At 45.7% G+C, this 22630-nt stretch overlaps 4 protein-coding genes across 4 annotated transcripts; 1 reads left to right on the plus strand and 3 right to left on the minus strand.

The window, feature by feature from the left end:
• Positions 1-348: 348 nt before the first annotated feature.
• On the minus strand, positions 349-3965 carry LOC117647638. Its single transcript, XM_034389506.1, has 8 exons — positions 3596-3965; positions 3122-3292; positions 2929-3040; positions 2539-2719; positions 2213-2444; positions 1977-2127; positions 1744-1886; positions 349-1657 (listed from the first exon to the last, which is right to left on the minus strand). The coding sequence occupies exons 1-8, from the start codon at positions 3713-3715 to the stop codon at positions 1544-1546; spliced, it is 1224 nt and encodes a 407-aa protein (XP_034245397.1). The 5' UTR covers positions 3716-3965; the 3' UTR covers positions 349-1543.
• Positions 3719-4300, minus strand: LOC117647640. The gene is made up of 2 exons (XM_034389508.1): positions 4187-4300; positions 3719-4023 (listed from the first exon to the last, which is right to left on the minus strand). Exons 1-2 carry the CDS (start codon positions 4283-4285, stop codon positions 3730-3732), a joined length of 393 nt encoding a protein of 130 aa, XP_034245399.1. The 5' UTR covers positions 4286-4300; the 3' UTR covers positions 3719-3729.
• A 146-nt stretch (positions 4301-4446) lies between these two features.
• Positions 4447-14033, plus strand: LOC117647630 (protein mini spindles). The gene is given in 29 exon segments (XM_034389494.1): positions 4447-4624; positions 5240-5303; positions 5375-5568; positions 5641-5847; positions 5937-6108; positions 6194-6544; positions 6629-6823; positions 6896-7076; positions 7149-7261; positions 7352-7571; positions 7669-7761; positions 7764-7825; positions 7915-8066; positions 8167-8388; positions 8464-8647; positions 8723-8917; positions 8996-9232; positions 9319-9481; positions 9566-9729; positions 9821-10024; positions 10108-10224; positions 10321-10473; positions 10581-10784; positions 10861-12128; positions 12205-12373; positions 12442-12615; positions 12692-12820; positions 12901-13323; positions 13432-14033. Coding segments are annotated over 28 exon segments (6090 nt in total). The 5' UTR covers positions 4447-4624; positions 5240-5246; the 3' UTR covers positions 13519-14033.
• Positions 14034-14310: 277 nt separating this feature from the next.
• LOC117647635 (protein disulfide-isomerase A3) lies at positions 14311-17308 on the minus strand. Its single transcript, XM_034389501.1, has 9 exons — positions 16958-17308; positions 16615-16823; positions 16306-16534; positions 16100-16219; positions 15899-15999; positions 15620-15815; positions 15300-15531; positions 15061-15195; positions 14311-14975 (listed from the first exon to the last, which is right to left on the minus strand). The coding sequence occupies exons 1-9, from the start codon at positions 17098-17100 to the stop codon at positions 14871-14873; spliced, it is 1470 nt and encodes a 489-aa protein (XP_034245392.1). The 5' UTR covers positions 17101-17308; the 3' UTR covers positions 14311-14870.
• Between the last annotated feature and the right edge of the window lie 5322 nt (positions 17309-22630).

Genomic DNA, 22630 nt, shown 5'->3' on the forward strand with positions numbered 1-22630 from the left:
GGAGTAACGTGGAAACGTGACAAAACACTCTCGACAACGATCGATTGGTCGACTGCAATTTACGACACACGTTTCAGCTTTTCTAGGGTTCAAGGTGCACCGTGTTTGTGTTTGTGAGGGTAAATGGTTTCAGCGTTCTCTATTCCATTTTTTCAGTCATCTTCCGCTCTTTAAGTTTGTCCTAGAGGGACAACCAAAAAGGGACTCGATCTCTCGAAAGGGTCCTTCGATTCCACTCTCTCCCCAGGCGCGAAGTTCAAATGAGTACGCAAAACACGACACATTTATGATTTATGTCTTTGATGAATGATTGAGACTAAGAGTCAGATACAAGAAAATCTCCGGAAGCACGAGTAAATGTTCCAATTTATTTTCATAAAAACTTTTGTATGAATAAACAACACAAATATACAGGATTCAACAAAGATAATTGTGAAGAAGCAAGAGATGAAACCCTGCAAGTTCAATCCACTTAATGACTTGCATAATGTTTTTTTTGCTCTAACTTTTAAGTTGACATGCACAGAAGTACGAAAAGCCAGTGTTCTCAAGCGTGGCAATGAGCAATGATGTAGGTACTAAGAAACCATGCACAGAAAATATCTTTTTAATTCCCCAGGCTACTGTTACTTTGCAGCTCATGTAGCACCTCTCCAAGGCCTTTGCTTTGCAAATATTTTGAGCAATGAACATTATAAACCTTGACATTACAAAACTAGCTTAAAGTCAGAAAGCATGATGAATTAAAAAAAATCAACAACAAACAGACAAAATATCACCTTTACAACACCAGAGTATTGTTCCTTTATTTTTATGCCACCAAATAAATTGATACCTCGAGATACATTGACATTCTCACTGAGAACACTCAGATTCAAAACTCATTATCTATCCCTAATAAACTTTGTTTCAAAAATTCGACTCAAATCTAACAGTTTGCTTGAGCACCAATTTGATGATTCTTCAATATTTAATTGAAAATGACCTTTTTGAGATCCTAGTCATACATGCTCATAATTCTGGAATATGAGCAAGTGAAGCAATATGTCTTACCTTTCAAAGTCTATTTACTCATTAAAAAAAAAAAAAATCATTGAGTAAAAATGCAAAGCCACAATATTTTTAAAAAGTAGAGATCTGTCTTGTGACGCATTAATACAAAAAGACTGTTGAAAAGCCTAATAAAGTGTGAAATATAAAGAAAAAGCATTTTCAGAAGAACTAAATTTTTCCAAGAGGGGAATTCCAGAAAAATCTTATACAGTTGGTACATGAGGAACAGATTTGCATGTCTTGTGTGCACAGAGGAGTGCTATGGAATAAATGTCAGACTGTTCTGATCTGGTTCCCATATACAAAGTATTCAGAAATATAATTCAATCTCGAATGACAGGTCCTCTTGTGCTTTGGTCCTGGTCAAAAAGTGGTACTGTTTGCAGTCAGTTTTGGTTTCACAGTAATGAAGCTTGGCACAAAAATTAATTCATACAAAATCACATTTGTTAAAATAAGTAAAATATTGAAGAAGTAAATGAAAAACAAATCAAATTTGAGAACTGAATCTTGGTCTGGGAAGATCTCCAAAAACAGTATCACCGTGGACGCTCCGAGCAAGCGCTTTGATGCTGGCAGCAATATCCATGGGATCTTGAGGCAACTGTATTGACAGAAAATAAACCAATAAGAAGATTGTGTTAAAAACTCTAAATGAAGCAGAAACAGCAAGAAAATTTCTTGGCTTACGTCTTCTTCCTCCTCAAAATCATTTCCATGATTGCGTGCACCAGGAAAAACAGGGACGGAAACAGGCAAGGATTTGGCAAGAATTGACACATTGGACTGTGTCCTTGAGATGTTCATTCCCCCCTCATGGCTTTCATTATCAGCTGAACAGCAACAGAAAATAATATTTAAAGGGCAACTGATACAATAATAAATAGATAAATAATGGTCAAAACACCTAAATCAAAGTGTACCTTCAGTATCTGTTTCATCTTCAGAGTGGAAAGTGTTAGGAGGATTTTCATCCATACCATCTAGCTCAAAAAGTCCTTCACTGTCTGCTGCGTCAAAAGCAACTTCATTTGGGGTTTTGACTGATGGCACAGGTCTTGGCTCGGTTTTAACCTGCAATCATCAAAAAAACATAGTAAAATATTTGTGAAGCTAAGATGATGAGAGCAGTGAGGATTAAATTGGTGAAACATCTTACAGGAGAAGAATTCACTTTTGGGTTCGAAAACCGCCGATTGGTCGAATCTCTGGATCTTGATGTATTTTGGTTTAGCGGAGCCATGGGGTGACGGATTTCATCCCCATCTAGCTGCAGTTTTTGAGGTGGTGGTGGTAATGAGATAAATTTATTACTCCTTGATGGGAAAACATGGGATTCAACACTGGTCTGTGAAGATGGTGCTTTCCCGCTTTCACTTTCCATCAACAGCCTAGAATAAGTAAATTTGGTCATACATTTATTTGCCCTCAATTTTTATTGCATTGCTAATAATAATAATAATATAATAATAAAAATAGTTTTACCTTGCCAATGCCCTATGGTCTTCGTGGGCTTTGCCTCTGAACTCCTCCAGTTCAGCATACTGCTTTTCCGAGTATTGACGAACCTTCTCTTCAACTGATTGTGCCTCTCTCTGTAAGGCCTCAGTGAGCTGCTGATGGAGAGCAGCCAGTGTGGTCTGCATTCCTCCTGTGGCATGAAAGTCTGTACAAATGATAATAAGACAATGTCATAATTCTCACTCGAAACTGTCCAGCCATGGTCAAAGCATTTAAGTCGAAACCACTAAAAATCTAAGTTTTATCAAAACTTTGATTTAGTGAACAGACTAAATCTAGGGGAAAGGGTCTCATCCCCGTAAGAGAGGAAATCATATGGCGGTTCAACTGTACTGATCACCTTCTGAACATTACCTGAAATGTTTTCCTCAAAAGCATCAGTATCAATATTGCTAGTGACGACAAGACGGAACACCGGGGAATAAGAAGAAGACGACTTAAGAGCAGCAATCACTGTTTTATCACTCTGCAACAGAAAAGTCAAACATATAATGTTGCTGCCACATACCTGCTCAAATACCACGTTTCATTTTCCCAAATTGCTCACCAAAGTGTTACAGTTGATCAGAACAGAGGCTGCCCCCCGCTCACGGTGAAGAGCATGAGTGTCAATGCTACAGTTAATACACCTGTGTATTATCCAACACGCCACATTTCGAACATGGACAAGACATGGCTGCTCTTTGGCAATGCTTAGAATTTCTGCTTCAACAACATCCTGCAATGAAATGATCAAAAGAAGTACAAGGGCATAGTGACTTGAAAAGCAGAGGAATGATATGTTTCACAAAGGAAAAGACAATCAATTATAAACAATAGGAACGCTGAACTGCAAGGTATACTACAATTTAATACTTCTTGAAAATAGAATACTTCAGTCACAGAAGATCAAAACGGAGAAGTAAAATCCAAACACTGACAAAAAAATTTTCATTTGTAAACAAATTCTATATGGACAAAAGCAACGCAGGAGAAGCAAGCTATGGCCATGCTGACAGGTTAGCCTTTTACCACATATTACCTCCTTGAAAAAAGGATCACTGCTGTCAAGCACAGGAGCAGACAGACTCAAAACATCCACTTTGGGCAGGTCGGCTGTCTTTGCTTTGATGGTAATATTTAAACATTTGCAGCAAAACATTTCCGTCGAGTGTTTCACCAAGTCCGATTCAGCCAGCGACACAAAGCCTTCGTGTGGTGCAGGGAGAATATAAGAGCGCAGCGCTCGTGGAACATTAACTGGTCAACTAATAAATTGCACAGGCTGCCTAAATAAAGGTATCGTGGAAGGCCTGACACGAAAAGCCTTTGCTGGCGCTCAAAGGTTTGTTTCTCTAACGTTGAGGCATTAGTTGGTGTTGTGTTTAGAAGAAAAACCTCGGACGAACAGCTGATGGTAGACGGCAACACCGTGCACCTGCAGCTGCCGTATTTGCAGAGCGGAGAGGACTGTAAATAAAGGCTCATTGCAGATGTCGCTGTCGGTCGTCGGCCGTCCATTGAACGGCAGGCTCGCAAAGTCGTTGTGTACAAGGACTTCAAATGAATGGAAAAGTCATTCATTAGGTCATTTCACTGGTCACATTTAGAAAATGCGTGTTTAATAACAAACCGTGAATGAAACTGAAAATTCTAAAAACACGCGCCTCACTCGTACCAACTCATTACAGCCAGTTGATAGTGAAGATTGTAAGTTGAAAGCATCCTTCATCAGCGTAATATGACAAGGACATTTCAAAATGAAAATGAAATTTGCGTTCAGGTGACTAAAAGAACCAGACTTTCCAAAATTTTGAAGTTTTTATCTTCCAGACAATTCTTTACGTTGCAGGTTTTGGAAGGGCGGTTTTCCGATCGTCAACTCTTGTCCAAACCCACATTCTTGTCTTCTTCGCTGTTCAGTGTTCGTTCATTGACATAACTGAGAAAACCGTAACCGTCGTGACCGTCAGTCCTTCCAGATCGCCCGCAATTTGCATCGAAATTCGGTGTCTTGGTGCCACCAGTGTGAAACAGAGTGAGCCGATTTTTGCATCCTTTTCAAAATCAAGTAAGTGTTGTCTCTGTTAGTTATGCTGTCCAAGGCGCCTCTCTCAATCGAATTGGGACTGAACGAAGGAAAGTTGGTGTCCCTCTCGTCCTTTATCGATTGAATGAGTCTTTTCTCTAGAACCGGGCACCGTTTTATTTATCAGTTACGAGTTGCCGTTAATAGCAATCGTCGACCAAGTTATGCAAATGCTTGCCGCTGCCGTCTGCATTGTCTTTGCCAAACGGTCGTCCGTACACAGGAGACCCGTTTGACGCGGGAACTGGAACCTCATGGTTTTTCTTTTGACGTTTTTGTCGTTGGGATCGGCATAAAGACGGTATTTGTTCATTCGGCAGCAGCCTGCGCTGTTAAATATTGAGAGGGCGATGCGTTTCGTCGTCCGACTGCCGCCATCAACCCACCATGAAGGTTGATTCATGACTTGTTCATGCCTATTGGCTCAGGGAAAACTCAACCAAAACAAACTTTTCTTTGAGTTTGTGGAAGTATTGTGACTTCTATGTCAATCTGTACGGCTTCTAAATTACTTTTTTGTTAGGGACCTATGTAATGATGTCATTGTCAGGTATCAATCGCTTCATTTGTTTCATTGTTATTTCTCTTATTTTCCAGTTGAATCATGGAAGAAGACACAGAGTATTTGAAGTTGCCCATAGAAGATCGATGTGTACACAAGGTAACATTCTTTGTTATTAATGATCACATTTTCAATGAAATTATGTCTCACTTGAGTGAATTTGATTACAGTTGTGGAAGGCACGGTTGAATGGATACGAAGAGGCAGCGAAGTTATTTAACAAAATTGACGATGAAAAGTCGCCAGAATGGAACAAATTTTTGGGATTAGTTAAGAAGTTTGTTACTGACAGCAATGCTGTTGCTCAGGAAAGAGGTCTGGAAGCCACTTTGGCTTTTGTTGAGAATTGTGGTTCTGCTGGCAAGTAAGTGGGTTTGCCATTTTTATTGTTGGTCGAGTTCAATCAGTCCATGACTTGCTCATATTTGTTTTTCAGAACTGCCAGTGATGTGGTTGCCAGTATTGTTGCCAAAAGTATTGCTGCTCCCAAAACAAAGACCCGAGAGTTGTCCCTCCAGATAATCTTGATGTATGTCGAGATTGAGAAGCAGGAAGCTGTGCAAGAAGAGCTTATCAAGGGTATGGATCATAAAAATCCAAAGATTGTATCTGAATGTGTGTCAGCAGTCACTCAAGCTTTAAGGTATATAGGGCTTTTTATTCCATTCTGTTATCTTTTTTTTTTTGGCTTTTGCTCTTCATTTGAATGGTGTCCCATTGTGCTTTTAACAGGGAGTTCGGTCCTAAAGTCATCACTATTAAACCACTTGTCAAGAAAATGCCCTCACTTCTTGAAGACAGAGATAAAACTGTGAGAGAAAACGGAAAAGCAATGGTTGTTGAAATGCATAGATGGATTGGACCTGCTCTGAAACCGCAGTTATCATCATTGAAGCCACTTCAGGCAAGTTACTTCCCTACTTTATGTCTTCCTTTGTCCCTTTGATCAACAAGCTGTCTAATGTATTTTCTTTTCTGTTTGATAACAGGTTACTGAACTTGAAACAGAATTTGAGAAAGCCAAAAACGAAAAGGTTTTGCCCACTCGCTATTTGCGCTCTCAGCAAGCAAAACAAGCAAAAGCTGCTGCCGAGGCTGCAGAGGCTGGTGAAGACGGGGAGGATGAGGCGGACAATGATGCTGCGGTGGAAATAGATCCCTACGAGCTGATGTCAGCGGTAGATATTTTGTCGAAGTTGCCCTCTGGCTTTTATGAAAAGGTGGAAGCCAAGAAGTGGCAAGAGAGGAAAGAAGCTGTTGACGAGCTTGAAACACTTCTCCAGAAGTCCCCCAAACTAGAAAGTGGAGACTATGGTGATTTAGTGCGAGCACTGAAGAAGGTATGGACATGGGTCTTCTCCTTTTAATGTTGTTAGTGCCTTACCTTATTTTATTTCATGGATGACTTATCTGTGCCTCCATAGATCATTTCCAAAGACTCGAATGTCGTTGTTGTTACTGTTGCTGGGAAATGTCTTGCGGGCTTGGCCAATGGTTTGAAAAAGCGGTTTTCTCCGTACGCTTCGGCTTGCATACCAGCACTGCTGGAAAAATTCAGGGAGAAAAAAGCAACTGTTGTGGCTGCAATCCGAGAAGCCATTGATGCTGTGTTCCTTAGTGTAAGTATTTTATTTTATTCTTGAAATCCTATGTTTTCCGATGTATCATTAATATTTCAATTTGCATTGTAGACGAATATCGAGAACATTCTAGAGGATGTCTTGGCCGCTCTGGAAAATAAGAACCCTTCTGTAAAATCAGAAACTGCAGCATTTTTGGCTCGCTGTTTTACCAAGTGCACTGCTGTCATGCTGAATAAGAAGTTACTCAAAAGTTATTCTGCCGCTCTGATAAAGGCTTTAAATGAACCTGGTAAGTTTTTCTTGAGGCATTCAAAAGTCCTAAAGTTTTTCTTCGTTTTACTATTTTGTACTCCTGTTTTAGATCCTTCTGTCAGAGACAATGCTGCGGAAGCTTTGGGCACAGCATTAAAGGTGGTTGGAGAGAAAGCCTTGATGCCTTTTGTCAGTGATGTGGATAACTTGAAGATGGCAAAGGTAGGTTTACTGTTAAGTTTTTGCTGTCTATTATCAATGCCCTAGGTCTTGTCATAATTTTCTTACTGTTTATTTCTATTTCCTGGTTAGATTCGAGAGTGTTGTGAAAAAGCTGTTATTGTAGCGAAACCTGCAAAGGCTGCTCCACCAGAGAGACCAAGCACTGCTCCTGCAAAGAGTGCTGCTCCTTCAGCTGCTAAGCCTCAAGCTGGGAGTTCTGCACCGAAACCTGTGAAGAGGCCTGCGACCAGTGCTGGGCCAGCCCGAAAACCAGCTGCTGCAGCTTCTGCTGCTGGTAAAAAAACTGCACGTAAGTTTTGTTTGTACAATTGATTCTTTGATTAACCTCCTCTTGTTAGCAACCAATTAATTTTCTAAATTTAACTTAACAATAATTGGTATTGCAGCCAAGGCTGGTAAAGAGTCGAAGCTTGCTCAGGAGAAGGATCTCAGTCAGGAGGAAGTTGATGAGAAAGCTGCTGAACTGCTCTCAGCTGAAATTCTAGTGGATTGGCCGATGGTGTTTGGAAAAATCGCCTTGCAGCTGTTGAAGAATTTGATCGGGTAATGTACAAGTTTTCTCCATAAAGTCTGTCAATTTCAAATATTTATGGTCTTTTTTTCACTTTAAGAATGACAATTTCGATTTTCAGGCTGTGAAAGTAATGGAGAAAGAGGATGCCCAAACTCAAGTACTTGTTCGAACTCTACACAAGAAACCTGGTTTGAAGGACACCAATTTCCAAGTTCTTAAAGCTAAACTAGAAGCAGTTAAATACATAGCTGAAAATTTCATCATTACAGTGTATGTTGTCTTTAGTCTTTGAAATTGGTTAATGAACGGACACAGGCCTGTTGCAATTGCTTTAATTGTATCTCGTATTTTATTTTCAATGACCTTTCAGGACTACAACAAATTACATTTTGAATGACATTGCTGAGAAATTGGGAGATGCCAAAAATGGTGCCATATCAGCTGAAGTTCTGACTGCATTAGCAGAGGCCACAAAGCTTGATCATGTTGCCTCTGAAGTAATAGAATATGCCTTCAACAAACAGAAGAGTCCAAAGGTTCAGCAAGAAGCATTGAATTGGCTTTCTCAAGCCCTTCTGGAGTTTGGATTTGTGCAAGTATCTGGGATATCCAGTGAGGATGTGTTCATGATGTCACACTAATCATTCTTTTTCTCTGTTTTCAACAGTGTGCAACCAAAAGCTCTAATAGACAATGTGAAAAAAGCTCTTGCATCTAACAATCCTGCTGTTCGAACATCAGCAATCCAGCTTTTGGGTACTTTGTATTTGTTTATGGGACAGCAGTTGAGTTTGTTTTTTGAGAATGAGAAACCAGCTTTAGTTCAGCAAATCAATGCTGAGTTTGAAAAGGTATGGCTAAAATTTTTTGCGATGTATTCATCTGAAACAAAAGTGCTCTATTTGACCTCAATTTTTTTCATTCAGCGTGCTGGTGAGAAGCCACCTGCTCCGATAAGGGGTCTTTCAAAATCAGACTCAACAGACTGTGACCCATCTGATGATGGTGATGCTGATGCGCCCCAGGAAGCAATCAATGTACAGGACCTCCTTCCTCGAGTTGACATAGGGCCACAACTCACCTCTGCTATCATCAATGAGTTGTCTGATAAAAACTGGAAGGTATTACAAGCTGCTGCTACTTCTCTTTGAAACTGACTCTGTACGTGTGAAATGTCATGTTTGTTTTCTTTGTCTTAGGTGAGAAATGAAGCTTTGCAGAAAGTTACTAATATTCTATCTGAAGCTCGTTTCATCACGGGAAGCTTGGGGGAACTACCTCCTGTACTTGCGCAACGGTTGGTGGATTCAAATGCCAATATTGCTGCAGCTGCAATGAGTATCTGCCAAAACCTTGCAACTGCTATGGGGCCGGCTTGTCGGCAACATACTCGAACTTTTTTCCCTGGTTTGCTGCAGTGCATGGGTGACAGCAAGGTAAATGGAAATGAAAGTGGACATTGCCCTATTCTGTGGCCTTATTAGTAACTTGACTAAGCCACGTTTAATCGAAAATGTTGCAGCCTCGTATCAGGGCCACTGCTGTTGCATGTGTCAACACGTTTGGAGAGCAGGGAGGTTTCAAAGAGTTCTTCGAGGGGGAAGTGATTGCTGATGGTTTGAAAACTGGATCACCAGCTCTTCGTGTGGAGTTGTGGAATTGGCTTTCTGAGCGTCTACCATTGAGTTAGTGTTTCTTTTTTATGACTCTTAAACTGATACTTTAGTGGTTTTGGGTCATTGTCTAATTTTATTTTGTGGCTCCTCCAGTGAAAGCTGTTCCCAAGGATGAACTCATCGCATGTCTTCCTTATTTGTACTGTAACTTGGAAGACCGCAATGCCGATGTTCGCAAGAATGCTCAGGAAGCAACTTTAGGTGTAATGATTCATGTTGGATATGAAGGAATGCTCAAGGCAACATCATCTTTGAAGGTTTATTGAAACTTTGGGCTCACCCACTTTTTTCTCTATCTGAGGCAAGCTGGACATTCCCTTTACCCTCTCTTCTCCTCCTTGATTTCAGCCTGGTTCTCGTAATGTTGTTGTGACGCACCTGGATAAAGTACGGGCTAATCTACCTGCCAAGCCAGCACCAGCTAAAAGTCGTGCAATTCCTTCATCACAAAGTGATGACCAAATTGCAAACAAGGCAGGTGCAAAGACAATTAAGTCTCCTAATTCCAAAACAGTAATCAGCAGTGGAACTAAAACCATCACAAAGTCAAAGGTAAGAATTCTCTGTAAGCTGCATGCTGCATGCTTGACAATTCTCTTTGAGCCCAACAAATGACTGTTATTTTTACTTTTCAGTCGGGATCTGCAGTCAAACCAGTAGCCCGAAAGAAGGATGAAGATGTGGACACATCTCCACTTCTTCAGGTGAACATTTTGAAAAATCAGAGAGCTATTGATGAGCAGAAATTGAAGGTGAGATTCAGAGTGAAAGTGACTGTTCTCTAATACATGTTATTGAAGTTTGCCTGAAAATTAATCTGTGTGGTGGTGATTTGTTACACATTCCAGGTTCTTAAGTGGAATTTCAATACTCCTCGAGACGAGTTTGTGGAACAACTCCGGGATCAGATGAATACAGCTTGCTTTAACCGAAATCTTACCACAAATATGTTCCACTCGGATTTCAAATTCCACCTGAAGGCAATTGATATGCTTATTGAGGTTGGTCTTCATTTTTGCTTGGCTTTTGCCTCTTATGTTGATAATTTGGAAGGAGCATCAGGATGCACTACTTTCGGCCTTTTGTTTGAATGTTATGTTGTTTATAGGATCTCCCAGACAATGGCAAAGCTTTGACATGCAATTTGGATTTGATTCTCAAGTGGATGACTTTACGGTTCTTTGATACTAATCCATCAGTGCTTCTGAAAGGATTAGAATACCTGCAGACAGTGTTCAACATGTTAATTGATGAAAATTACAGTATGTTGGAAACTGAAGCAGCTTCATTTATACCTTATCTTATTCTGAAGGTAAAAATATTTTGCTGCTCATTTTATGTTAGTTAAATCAGTTTACCTTTTAATTTAATGTCCCTGCTTCATTTAGGTTGGTGATCCCAAAGATGCTGTAAGGCATAGTGTCAGAGCCCTATTTAAGCAAATTGGCCAAGTGTACTCTGTTAGCCGTCTGTTTTCACACATCCTTGACGGATTGAAGTCGAAGAATGCCAGGCAGCGAACAGAATGTTTAGAGGAGTTAGGGTCTTTGATAGAAAATTATGGGATCACTGTATGTACACCATCTGCTGCTGTGGCTTTAAAGGAAGTTGCCAAGCAAATTTCTGACAGGGACAATGCTGTGCGCAATGCAGCGTTGAACTGTGTTGTCCAAGCTTTCTTCTTGGAAGGTGAAAAGGTGTACAAAATGGTTGGCAATATATCAGACAAAGATATGTCTCTACTAGAGGAACGTATAAAGCGAGCAGGCAAGAACAGGCCCGCTACTCGAGCCCCATTAAATCCTGTTAGACCATCACTTGCTCCCCTTTCTCAACAACCTGCTCAGCCCTCTCCTCCTCAAGATGTTCAAGAAGATCAAGAACCAGAGGAAGAAGAGGAGGAACCAATTGAAAATCATCAGCCAGTGATCGAGCAGAAGCCTCCGCCAGTGTCTGGTCCATTTGGGTTAGATATGGACTTCATTGAGAAAATAGAAACTGGAAAACCAACAGACCATAAAACAAGCCTGCTCAAGGTTGACTTGTCAGGACTCTATGATGGATCTGACAACGCAAAGTCTAACAACTTAAAAAGGGAAACTCATGGCAGAGTATTAAATGCCTTGAATATTCACAACTCTCCCAAAACAAGTCCCTTGTCTGATGTACTGAAGGATTTGAACTTATCTAGGCTGCAGAAGCCACAGCAGCCGAGAGATCCTGTTGAAGATTTGCTGGACCGATCCCTAAGTTTGATTGCTGGATCGGATATGGACAAATGCAAGGAAACACTGGTGCAGGTCGATTATGTGATGAGATCAGACAAGGTGCATGTGCTCGTGCCAAGAGTTGATCAACTGATGTCTTGTTGCATTGCTCAAATGCGCACTATTGGTTTATGCAACACTGTGTATTCAAAGGAAGAGCAAATATTTGTCCTTCGGGCACTGTTCGCAGCACTCCATTCTTTTTATAGCCAGCCAATTCTGTCTAAACAAGTGTCCATGGCAGATATCAGGGAGTCTATTGTCGTCATGGTGAGAATGTTGGCTGAAAAGCGTTTGGATGGTCTGTCTGATTCGGATAATTTTGTTCAACTTGTAAATATGCTTGTCATGGTTATTATTGACAAAGCTGACCACACTAGGGTAACTTGGTGAGTATCATTCATTTGTATAATTCTTCATTTATAAAAACGTTTCCAACAATTTTTTTCTTTTTTTTCGCCGCAGTGCTCTGCTGAAACTTCTTCATGAATCTGTTGAGAGAGGTGAACAGTGGCCTGCTAAAATGCAAGAGTTGATTATGAAGTGCATCTGGAAAGTTGTCCGCTCGTTCCCGTCTTGGGAGCCCGACATTGACTATGAACCTATTATTTGTGACATTCACAGTTTCCTAAAGGTCAGTAGCCCTATTTTTTTACTTTTTTTCAGTCATTGTGAAACTAACAAAAATTGCCTTTTTTACAGTCCTTCCCAACCCGAATGTGGAAACAGGCTCAGTCAGATGTCCCATTGAGAACTGTCAAGACTCTGCTGCATGCCATGGTGAAGCAAAGGGGCACCAAGGTGCTCATGTACATGAACTGCATCAATGAACCTGCAGAGTCAGAATTGGCTATCTATGTGAATAAATTTATTAAGGTGACTCTTTTTATCTGTTGCCATTTTTCTCACTGTGCTTCCACTGTGCCTTCATTATTTGTTGTCGATGTTTCAGACTGTTAAACAAGATGATCAGAAGGCAAAAGAAGATAAATCATCTCCCCAACAACGCCTCTCAAAAGACACACATGAAGAGTTAGCTGGAATCTTCAAGAAAATTGGATCCAAAGATCACACTCAGGAGGTACATTTGTAATTGTGCCTTTTATAATGTCTTATGCATACTGTTTTTGAACAGTTAATTGTACAACTCTGTCTTTGCAGGGTTTACGGTTGTTGTATGAATTTAAGGAGCAGCATACAGATGCTAGCATTGAACCATTCCTCAGGAAGTCAACACAATTCTTCAGAGATTATATTCAGAGAGGTCTTGCAACTATTGAACTAGATCGTCGGCGACAGGCAGCAAGTCCTGCATCAGTATTGAGGCCCACCACAACCAGTGTCTCAAACAAAGCCCCAGTGCTTTTAGACAATGCATGCAGCATTGGTGATGGCAGTTCTGATGATCATCCAGACCCACAGTACTATGCTCAGAGATTGCGTGCCCTGCAGCAATGTGCTGGCTTTGAAGTCTCCAATGCTGTTTCAGCTCCCACAAAAAAAGAACAGACTCTGGATCTGGAGGCGCAGCTAGGCTTTGACCAGAATCTGAATTTTAATTCTCCACGAGAAAATGCAAATGAGGTTAGTTTAATTATTCTAATCATACTGTATTTTATTATTTTTTAAATTATTGTGAAAGGTTAAGGATTTAGTAAACTGTTGTTTAATTATTTTTTCCCCCTTTTGTAGATAAGCACTCCATCACGTCGCAATGATTTTTCAAGTTGTGAAGCACTGCGCAGGAGACTTGAAGAAGTGAAAAGTTCCGCAAGATGAGGACAAGTGGTCCCTCCATTGCTCCCGGTTTCTTTTTCCCTATTTATTTTTAATCAACATTTTACTCCTTAATGTAGTGGTACATAAATCTGTACCGCAGAAATCTTAAACTAATCTACTTAGATCTTTGTTTTAGACTTATTTTGTCTGCCCTGTAAAATTAGATGAACAGAGCCTTGATCTCAGGAGGTGTGTTCTCAATTTGTGGTCTGAAGTTTGTTCAGTGGTATGTTTATAATGGAATTGTAACCATGCATCAGTAAGTGCCTCCCTCATTATTTTACTTTATAATACAGGTTTTTGTGAAATTCTTTTCAATTGATGTGCTGTGATAAAGATGTTGTGAAAGGTATCAATTGTTACTGGAAAGGGAGGATGTGTGCTACATGTTAACATTTTAACCTGTTGAACCTTGGCCCTCTAGTGGCTTTTTAAGTGCTGCAACTTAATGTCCTATGATTAACTACTATGAAGCCTTAATAGAATTAAACAGAATAAAGCAGTTTTAACATTTATCTCTTTGTTTAATTCCATCCACACATGTTGTAACCATCATAAGTTAATTGCCAGAAACAGACAAAAGTTGATCTCTTACAACCTGCTACTTATTTGCTGGACATTTTACAATTGAGAGGTTTGCTTGGTTTGAAACCCACAATACTCTATTCATATCAGTTGGCACTCCATATTTCAATAAAAAATTATTTTAGCACAAGTGGAGGTCTTATCCTCAGATAAGGGGCCCACAATTGACAAAAGGAAGGGTTCAACTTCAAATGATGGAACCCAATATTAAGTTGATGTTCTGAGCCCTCAGGCAGTAACATGATTTAATAATACATAGCACCACAGGTACAAAGTTTAGATGAATTTCATTGGAAAGTTAAAATGGAATATTGAAGCTAATGATCGTATGCTTCTATGATGAAACCCAGACACATCCTGGGAACATATTAAAGAAACTAGTTCTATAAATAAGGAACAGGGATGTAACTTAAAATATTAACATAAGGGTTCTCATTTTTTAAAAAATTATAATTCTATCAGTCAACATTAGCTGGAAACATTCATCTTCATAAAAAAGAAGGGGCAGAAATTATTAAAAAGTATCCACTAAAAGAAATATCACTTGCAGGAAACTGCGATCCATCAGGTTTTAAGATGGAAAATACAACATATCAATACATTGCAATGCCAGCACTATACAAGATCAGATCATAATTAACATTGTGGCATAAAAGATGTAAAACTCGCTCACAGAATACTAAAATTTTACAATCAATTTCAAATGTTTTGACAAACTCTTTTGTTTTGTTTTTTTACTTTTGTTCAAAATCTTCCTGGACACATTTTTACAACTCTTCCTTCTTTGGTTTTCCCTTCCTGTCAAAGCTCTTCAGTTCATCAGTAGCGTGCTTGGCGACGTAAGAAACAAAGTCATCCACCTCGCGGCCACCCTAAGAGAGAACAAAAATTGTATTGGTAAACTGTGATACAAATAGCAAGTCAACTGTAATTAGAGGAAACACAAAACATCAGTACCTCATATTTGACTGGCTTGGACTTGCTATTTTTGGGAACCCAGTAAAGTGTGGGGAACCCTCGCACTTCAAATGGACTGGGCACATCATTGTTGGAAGCATCCATCTTCACAATTTCAACATCTTCATCCTTCAACTGTGAGCATAAAAAAATGAGCGTCAGTTCCACATTTAGCTCCAAATCATTGCACAGAAAACATTCAATCTCACACCATCTTGCACACAAGAAATAATTCTTACCTTTTCTCCAACCTCATCCCACACGGGCGCAAGTTTCTTGCAATGTCCGCACCAGGGGGCATAGAACTCAATCAGGATGTCCTTGTCATTGTTGGTGACAATTTCATCAAAGTTCTTAGCAACAGCCACCTTGACTGGGCCGCTGTTGTCATCAGGGATAGGTTCAGACTTGAGGAAAGGCTCAAGAGAACCAGCCTGAAGGTCCTTGAGGAACTGCTCAAATGATTCCAAGCTGCAAAGGAGATAAGATAAATTAAACCATTCAATTAAGTACACAATAAAATTTCATGACGTCAAAGAGTTATGCATAGAAGACTTACGAGAATTCATCCTTCATGATGAACTTCTGGTCCTTGGCATTGCGGGCAGCAATCTTAGGCTTGTCACCAGGAACGTAATCAATCCCGAACTCATTGAGTTCATGTTGGAAGTCATCCTTGGAGCAAATGGCGAATGTGAAGCTGTCAGCATAGTTCTGGGCAACCTTCAAAATCCTGTTTCTCCAATAGTTGGTGCCTGACAGGGTTGAGAAAGAAAAAAAGTAAGATACATTGATACTTCTTTGCTTGAGGAGCAAGATAATAAGGATGTGCAGTCACCTTTAACATTCTTGACATAGTCAACATTGTAGTAAGCAAAAACTGCAGGGCTTTTGAAGTCATTGATTGAGTCCCTCTGGCGGTGTCCAACAAGACCATGGCTGCAATTAGGAAGAATTTGATATGAATTTCAAAGGTTCCAAAGTATTAAAAACATAAGAAACAATTATTTTTTTTAAATGGCAGCTTGAAACAACTTACAAATTCTTATGAATGAACTTTTCAAAACTGTCCACATTAGCATCTCCTTCATAGGTGATGAAGTTAGGCTCAAATTTGCTCTGCATCTGAGGTGGGCGGAAGAGAACAACAGTGTCGGACCTGAAAAGGCAAAGCAGTTAGTATACTGAGATGAAAAATGCGCCTTGGAATAAGAATATGTCTAAAACATGAAAAAAAAAGCTTACTTGGCCGACTGCTTGTCAAAGATTTCTTTAGAGGAAGTGTGGGCAAAGCGGACCTTTTCACGTAATTTATCAGCAAGCTTCAGGTAAATTGACTTCAGACTGGAGTCGGAATCAAAGAAACCAACTAGGCCAACATCAGACTTGGAAATAAAATCGGTGAATGCCTTAACGGAGGTGAGCTCCACAGCGCTGGGTCCGACCTGAGCCCTCATGTACTTGACAATGCCATCTACATTTGACAAAACAGATGAGTTAGTCTTACAAACTGGGAAGACGAACCACGAAGTGAAAGAAATAGAGGAGGCTTACTGGCTTCACGAGGTCCGTTGTAATCCTGAGACACTTCCCCATTGCGGAAGATCTTGAGTGTGGGGTAGCCAGTCACACCGAACTTGCCGCAAGTGTCCTTGCCTGCCTCAGTGCAGTCCACCTTGACCAGGGCGATTGGGGGATCGTTGCCGACGAGCAGCTGGGCAGCCTTTTCGTACTCGGGCTTCAGTCTCTTGCAGTGGCCGCACCTGTTAAGCAAAACAGAGAGGATGGAAATGTCACTTGGTGTCATTGCCCCAGGGGAGGCAGTGCCGGCTGCCGGCCGGAGCCTCGACGCCGACCGGCAGCGCCGCCGAGCATTTGGACTCGCACTCGGACTCACCAGGGCGCGTAGAACATGACCAGGGCGGTCTCCTGGCCAGCGACACCCGAGGCGAAGTCATCGTCTCCCCAATCCAGGACGGAGTCTGCGGATGCGACGACCGCCAGAGCGGCCAGCACCGCGGCGATCCTCCACACAGCCATGGTCAACACTTTCTGGTTCTCGTTGTGCAGGGGAACGTCGCACGTCCCCGTCGCCTAACAGTGTTCGGACAAGTGATCAGTGCCAACGCACCAACGACTTGACACCGCTACCGCTGACTCGGACTCTCGGGGACCAGATCCGCTCCGGCCGGCAACCTGCACTTGAAGACGACGAACTACACTACGACAGATCGCCTTTCAAGCGAAAGGTGCCGTCATCGGGCGTGTGTCGCTCTCCCATTGGTCAGCGCTGGAGAGGAAACAAAAGACGGCCGGAATGCAGTGTGGCTCCGTGGCCCGGCAATCCAGCAGCACGCAAAGCAACGCACTCGGACGCCTGCACTGGCGCTCAGGGTACTGTTCAGACGTCAAGACTAGAAAATGCTCGCCAGGGGTAGAGCCTCAGTTTGTATCTCAGTCGAAAAGACTCGCTGTTCTATCTTTGTCTGTTTTGCTTCGTCGCCACCGTTGGCCTGATTGGGTCGCAAAGAGCGGGAAGATTCAAAATTCTGTTTAGTTTTTACCTTCAGTCCCCCTGTAATTTTTTTTAAATTTCGTGTAAAAATTCCACGACACAGCAAAGAAATCAGATAGTCAATACATTCCGTCGATACAATTACATCATTATTGACAAGTCGGCTGCTTCTTTGAATATTTGTTCACTCCTTCATCACCGTGGCATATAATGTTGTGCTCTATCTCAAAATCAATGCAGCTGTCTCTCGGGTTAACTTGACCGATTGGAAAAAGTTTGATCTCACATGAATGAAGTCGGAGATACTCCGCGTCGCGCTGCGCCGCAGCGCGTGGGGTAGCGACATACGTCTTCGTGCAGCCGCGTGCGTTGGGTGGCCTAAGCGGCAGGCGCTCCTCTGCTGGTTCCGTTTGTTTGTTTACCTTTTCCTTCCCTTCAGGCGGCAGAAGAATGGAATGACAACATTCTCGGTCACAATTTATGCAACTCCACGTCACAAGTGTGTACGGACACGAGTGTGAAATTTGGTCAGTAGTTAGGCCCCAGTGGCGGGCCCTAGCGGCCCCAGTCCGGGTCCGCCCCTGTCCCGACACGGCGTGCTAGAGGCACGGCACCGGGTGGGGGTCGATGCCTTCGTCTGTTTCCGTACGCAGCTCGGGTGCGCGGCGCGGCGCTTCGGGAGGGGCGGCGGAAAGGCGAAAGGCGGCGGTGGGGGATGACAGTGGAGTGGCGGCCGTGGGGGCGGGAAGGGTGGCGGCGGCGGCGGCGGCGGCGGGTTGTTGTCCTGTTGCTGCTGCTGCGGTGGAGGCGGACCGGCGGGGCGGACTGGCTGCGCTGCGCGGAAGGAGGAAGGCGTGCGAGGACCACGACACCGCAGCAGACGGAGTTAGGCCGTGCTCGCGCAAGGACCGGTCGTCGCGCCGCGTTCGCCCCGCTCCGCCCAGCCGGCGTTCGGTTCGCTTTACGAGGGAAAGATCGCGTGGTGTTCCGTGCCGCTCGTTGCCGTCGACTCAGTGCGTCTCGCGTGATCCGTGGCGGTGTCACCGCGAGTGCACAGCCCCTGTGGAGCGAGTGCTCGTTCGGAACCTGTGACTTTTGGATACCCCGCCCCTGGACGTCTTGCCGTGTCGACGCCGGACCGCACCGCTGCCAGCCTTGGTGAGTGCACGCAGTGCACTGCACGCTCCACGGGGAAGTCCGGACCGCGCCGGCGGATGGCTTCATCGCGGGGCAAAAACGAGACGTAGTAAGAAACCGCCCCTTGCTCGTTGCTTGGCCGTGTAAATAACCTCCAGCAGACTGATTCCGAGAGTCGGTTTCGTCGCTCTGTCTCTCTCGCACCTTCAGCGGACGCCCCGCGAGTGCGAGAGAGACAGAGCGACGGAAGCGACTCTCGCAAGGAGTCTGCAGGGCGCGCGGGGGGCGGGGGCCGCTTGTTCTGGACCACCACACTATCAACAGCCTCGTGGCGCAGCGTGGCGGTTCAAGGGGAGCCACCGTAATTCTGCCGTTTTTGTCATGATTTTCCCGGGGCGGCGACTCGACTCGCAGCGGGGAGGAGGGACCCTCGGCGCCCTCGGCCCGGGAAGCACTTTTCGGACCGAAGAAACGGCCGAGATGCGCGCGGACGCGGGACTTTCGGCCGAAGGGCCTACACCGCTAGTGCCCGCGCTGGGCTGCGCTGGCCCGCCCTCTCCATTTCGCCGCCGCCCCCCGCCGGGCCTGATGGCTGCGTCTCTCTCCCCCTCTTGCGCGACAACGAGAACGGCCGGCTGCTTGTGCAAACAGTAACGGCGACATGCCTCGCGAAGCCCTACAGTGTCTCGGGCTGCGTAATTCGGTTTTAGGGAGCGGGGCTGCGGCAATCAATGTGAGATAGAGCCGTTGTCGTCATCTTGAGAATGTGTGTGTGTGTGTGTGTGTGAGTGTGTGGTGGTGGTGGTGGTTGGGGGTGGGGGGTGGATCTACTAGAAGGGTCCTCTTAAACTTGTGGCTCATCTCTGGCGCGCTCACAGCCATCCGCTTATGCGCGGACGCCGCCAGGACGCCGCCAGTCCCTGCGGACTGAACCCGCGAGAGGCGTTTTCGTCGTTCCGTCTCCCTCGCACTCATGGGACGTCCCATGTAGGAGCGAGAGAGACAGAGCGACGAAAAGGACTCTCGGAGTCAGTCTGCCGCTCTGCTCCCCATCCGGGCGGGGGCCATCCCTCCCTCCCCTGTGCCCCCGCCCCCTTTTCCTGACGCTTTTCTTGCCCGGAAAGTGCAATGAAGCGGCCCAATTTTCCCCAAATCATCCCCGGCGTGCCCCGGCGTGCCCGGCGAGTGGGAACGGAGCGCGCCATGGGGGCGTGGTGGCACCATGGTGGCATCGGGGAATCGACTGCGCAGATGAAGGGGGCGTCGTCGCCCCGAACCGGCCGGAACTCGCGCCTGCAGACGGACTCCGAGCCCTTTTCGCCGCTCGAAATCAACCTGCAGGTCCTTTCCTTTCCCTCCTTTGCTGAACGGTGCGTGCGCGGGACGGACACACGTCCTTAAGGACTTATCTCCAATCAGCGCTGGGTCAGGTGGAAAGGGGGAGGGGGGAGGGTTCGGCCCACCTCAGCATTTCAATGCGTCGGGGGCTTTGCTGGCTTTGCCTCACCGTGACGGCCCCGGACGGCCCCGGACGGCCCCGGACGGCCCCGGACGGCCCCGGACGGCCCCAGACGGCCCCGGCTCGAGTTTAGGGCTGATCCCGGCCGCGTGGCCTGCGTGCCCTGCGCCTCAAGCAGCGGCGGGCCCATTCCGCGTGGTCTTCTCTCTCTCTCTCGCACCTGTACGGGACGCCCCACGAGTGCGAGAGAGACAGAGCGACGACTCTCGGAAGCGGTCTGCAGGCGAACTCTCAAGGAGGCGGCTGGAGGGATGGCGTTTGCGGCCCCCGATTTCCGGTCGGCGACGGCAGTGGTTAGCAAAAGTTGGGAAGAAGGGGGTACGTATAGTGCACTGCAAACTTTGGCAATTGGGCGGCGACCCATTGCGCGGCTCGTTGGCGGGGAGAGGGAATTACCCCGAAGTCGGGGATGCAGCGGCGGAGTGCAGCGCAGTCAGTCGAGGGGTAACGACTTGGGTAACGCGGCTGACAGCGAGGAGGGCAGAAACTTGTTGTTGTTGAGGCGTTATTGTAATTGGTATTATTGTTGACAAGGCGGCGATTAGCGCCCCGTCCGTCTTGGCGTCTTGTCGACGCGTGTCCGGCACGCGTCCTTCCGCCGCATCCCGCATGCGAGGCACACGCGACGCGCCTAGCACGCACTCTCACGCCGCATGCCCACACTGTGAAAATAATCAACTCAAAAGATAAATAAGAATTGAAAGTGGAATGTGTTCTGTCATACGAATGCACCAAATCACGCACACACACTCACTCACTGTATTTGTACAATTTTGCACGTGGTGTCACTCAGTTTACAATATTTGACCTTTTTCGTACTAATCTGTACGCAGAACCCGCGTGCAAAAATTGTCCAAAGGAATAATGGAGTGTGCGCTGTACGCGAACGTTTGCTGGTCACTGACGCGTCCCTAAACCAAACCGACGCGCGTCGTGTCACTGGCATATCACGAGACCAGGCACGAGTCAGCCCCGCGGACCGCACCGGGCCGCTTCGGGGGGCCAAATCAGCCGCACTACTAATTACTAATGCAAAGCGAGCCGATCGCGGAGGTGGATCCGACTTAATTATGTAGGTGTTACACACGCACACACACAGGCACCAAGTTTGCGGCTTCTTGTAGGATCGCAAAACAGGCCCCCTCTGATTGGGGTTCGCGGTTTTCTCGAACCACGCCGCCACCACTTCCGAGAGGTAATCAATTGGTTTGCTCCGCCACTGCCAGAATTTTTGGGGGGAACGGGGCGGAAGGGGTTGGATTTTCACGCACTGTTTTTAACAGTGCTGTTTTGGTGATGCGCGCGACATTTCGGCGTGCCTTTTTCTTTTCCGCCATGCCGCGCGTTTCGATTTGGGCGATTCGATTCTATCTGGCAAACAGAGCAGGCAGGCGGGCATGGGGCTGCGCCCTCGCCAGGCCTCACCCCTCCCTGCACTCTCTCTCTCTCTCTCTCTCTCTCTCTCTCTCTCTCTCTCTCTCTCTCTCTCTCTCTCTCTCTCTCTCTCGCTTCAGGGGCGAGTCTGCCGTGCGTCATCCTCATTCTTGGGGACCGGTGCAGCCAGCACCCCTAGCTAGGCTAGGGCGTCCGTCTGTCTGTCTGTCTAGTGACTCACCCACCGCGAGCAGGGCCACAGCCACCAGCTCCAGCAGCGACCCGGCGTCGACGGGGAGGGGCTAGGCTGGCGCCAGGGCGAGCGCCAGGGCCTTGCCGGGGGCGGTCATCTGTCTCCGCCAAGACGGCCGAGACGGCGGCGCCCGGGACTCCGAGGGCTCCCTCCCCTCCCCTCCCCTCCCCTCCCCTCCGTCCCCATGTGTGCCACTCTGTACCCGTGCAATCGATGCACCCTGTTGAAGGAGTGAGTCATCGGGACTTCCCCCAGCCTCGGCCTGGGGGCGGCCCGGGGCGGCCCGGGGCGGCGGCGGAGGGAGGCTGCTGGAGCTACCCCAACACGACGTCCCCGGCGTGCCGATGCCCGTTTCCGTGCCAATCTATTTTAACGAACCCTGACGGCCGGACGCATGAGGGGAAGCGTGTGGTCGGCGGCGAGGGTCTCGGCGGCCTAGGCGGCCTCGGCGATCCCGGCAGTGTAGACCGTCTTGACGATCTTGGCGGTCCTGAGCGCGGTCTTGGCGGTCTTGGCGGTCATGGTGGTCTCGACGGTCTTGGCGCTCTCGGCGGTGGAAATAAAATATCCTTTTTAGAAACGGATTATTCATTTAACAGTGGAGTCATTTCCCTCTGTCAAAACTTGGGCGGGCGGAAGTTTGTCCGCGGGGGGATTGCGCTGGCTGTGGCGACGGATCGGCCGCGCGAGGTTCGCGACGACGTCCACGGCGTCCATGAGGTGAGGGCCGCGGAGTCAAGTGTATTTTGACTGGGGGTCGCGCGCAGCAGCC

This window comes from Thrips palmi, unplaced genomic scaffold (genome assembly GCF_012932325.1).
Source record: "Thrips palmi isolate BJ-2018 unplaced genomic scaffold, TpBJ-2018v1 HiC_scaffold_2, whole genome shotgun sequence".
Taxonomy (NCBI): domain Eukaryota; kingdom Metazoa; phylum Arthropoda; class Insecta; order Thysanoptera; family Thripidae; genus Thrips; species Thrips palmi.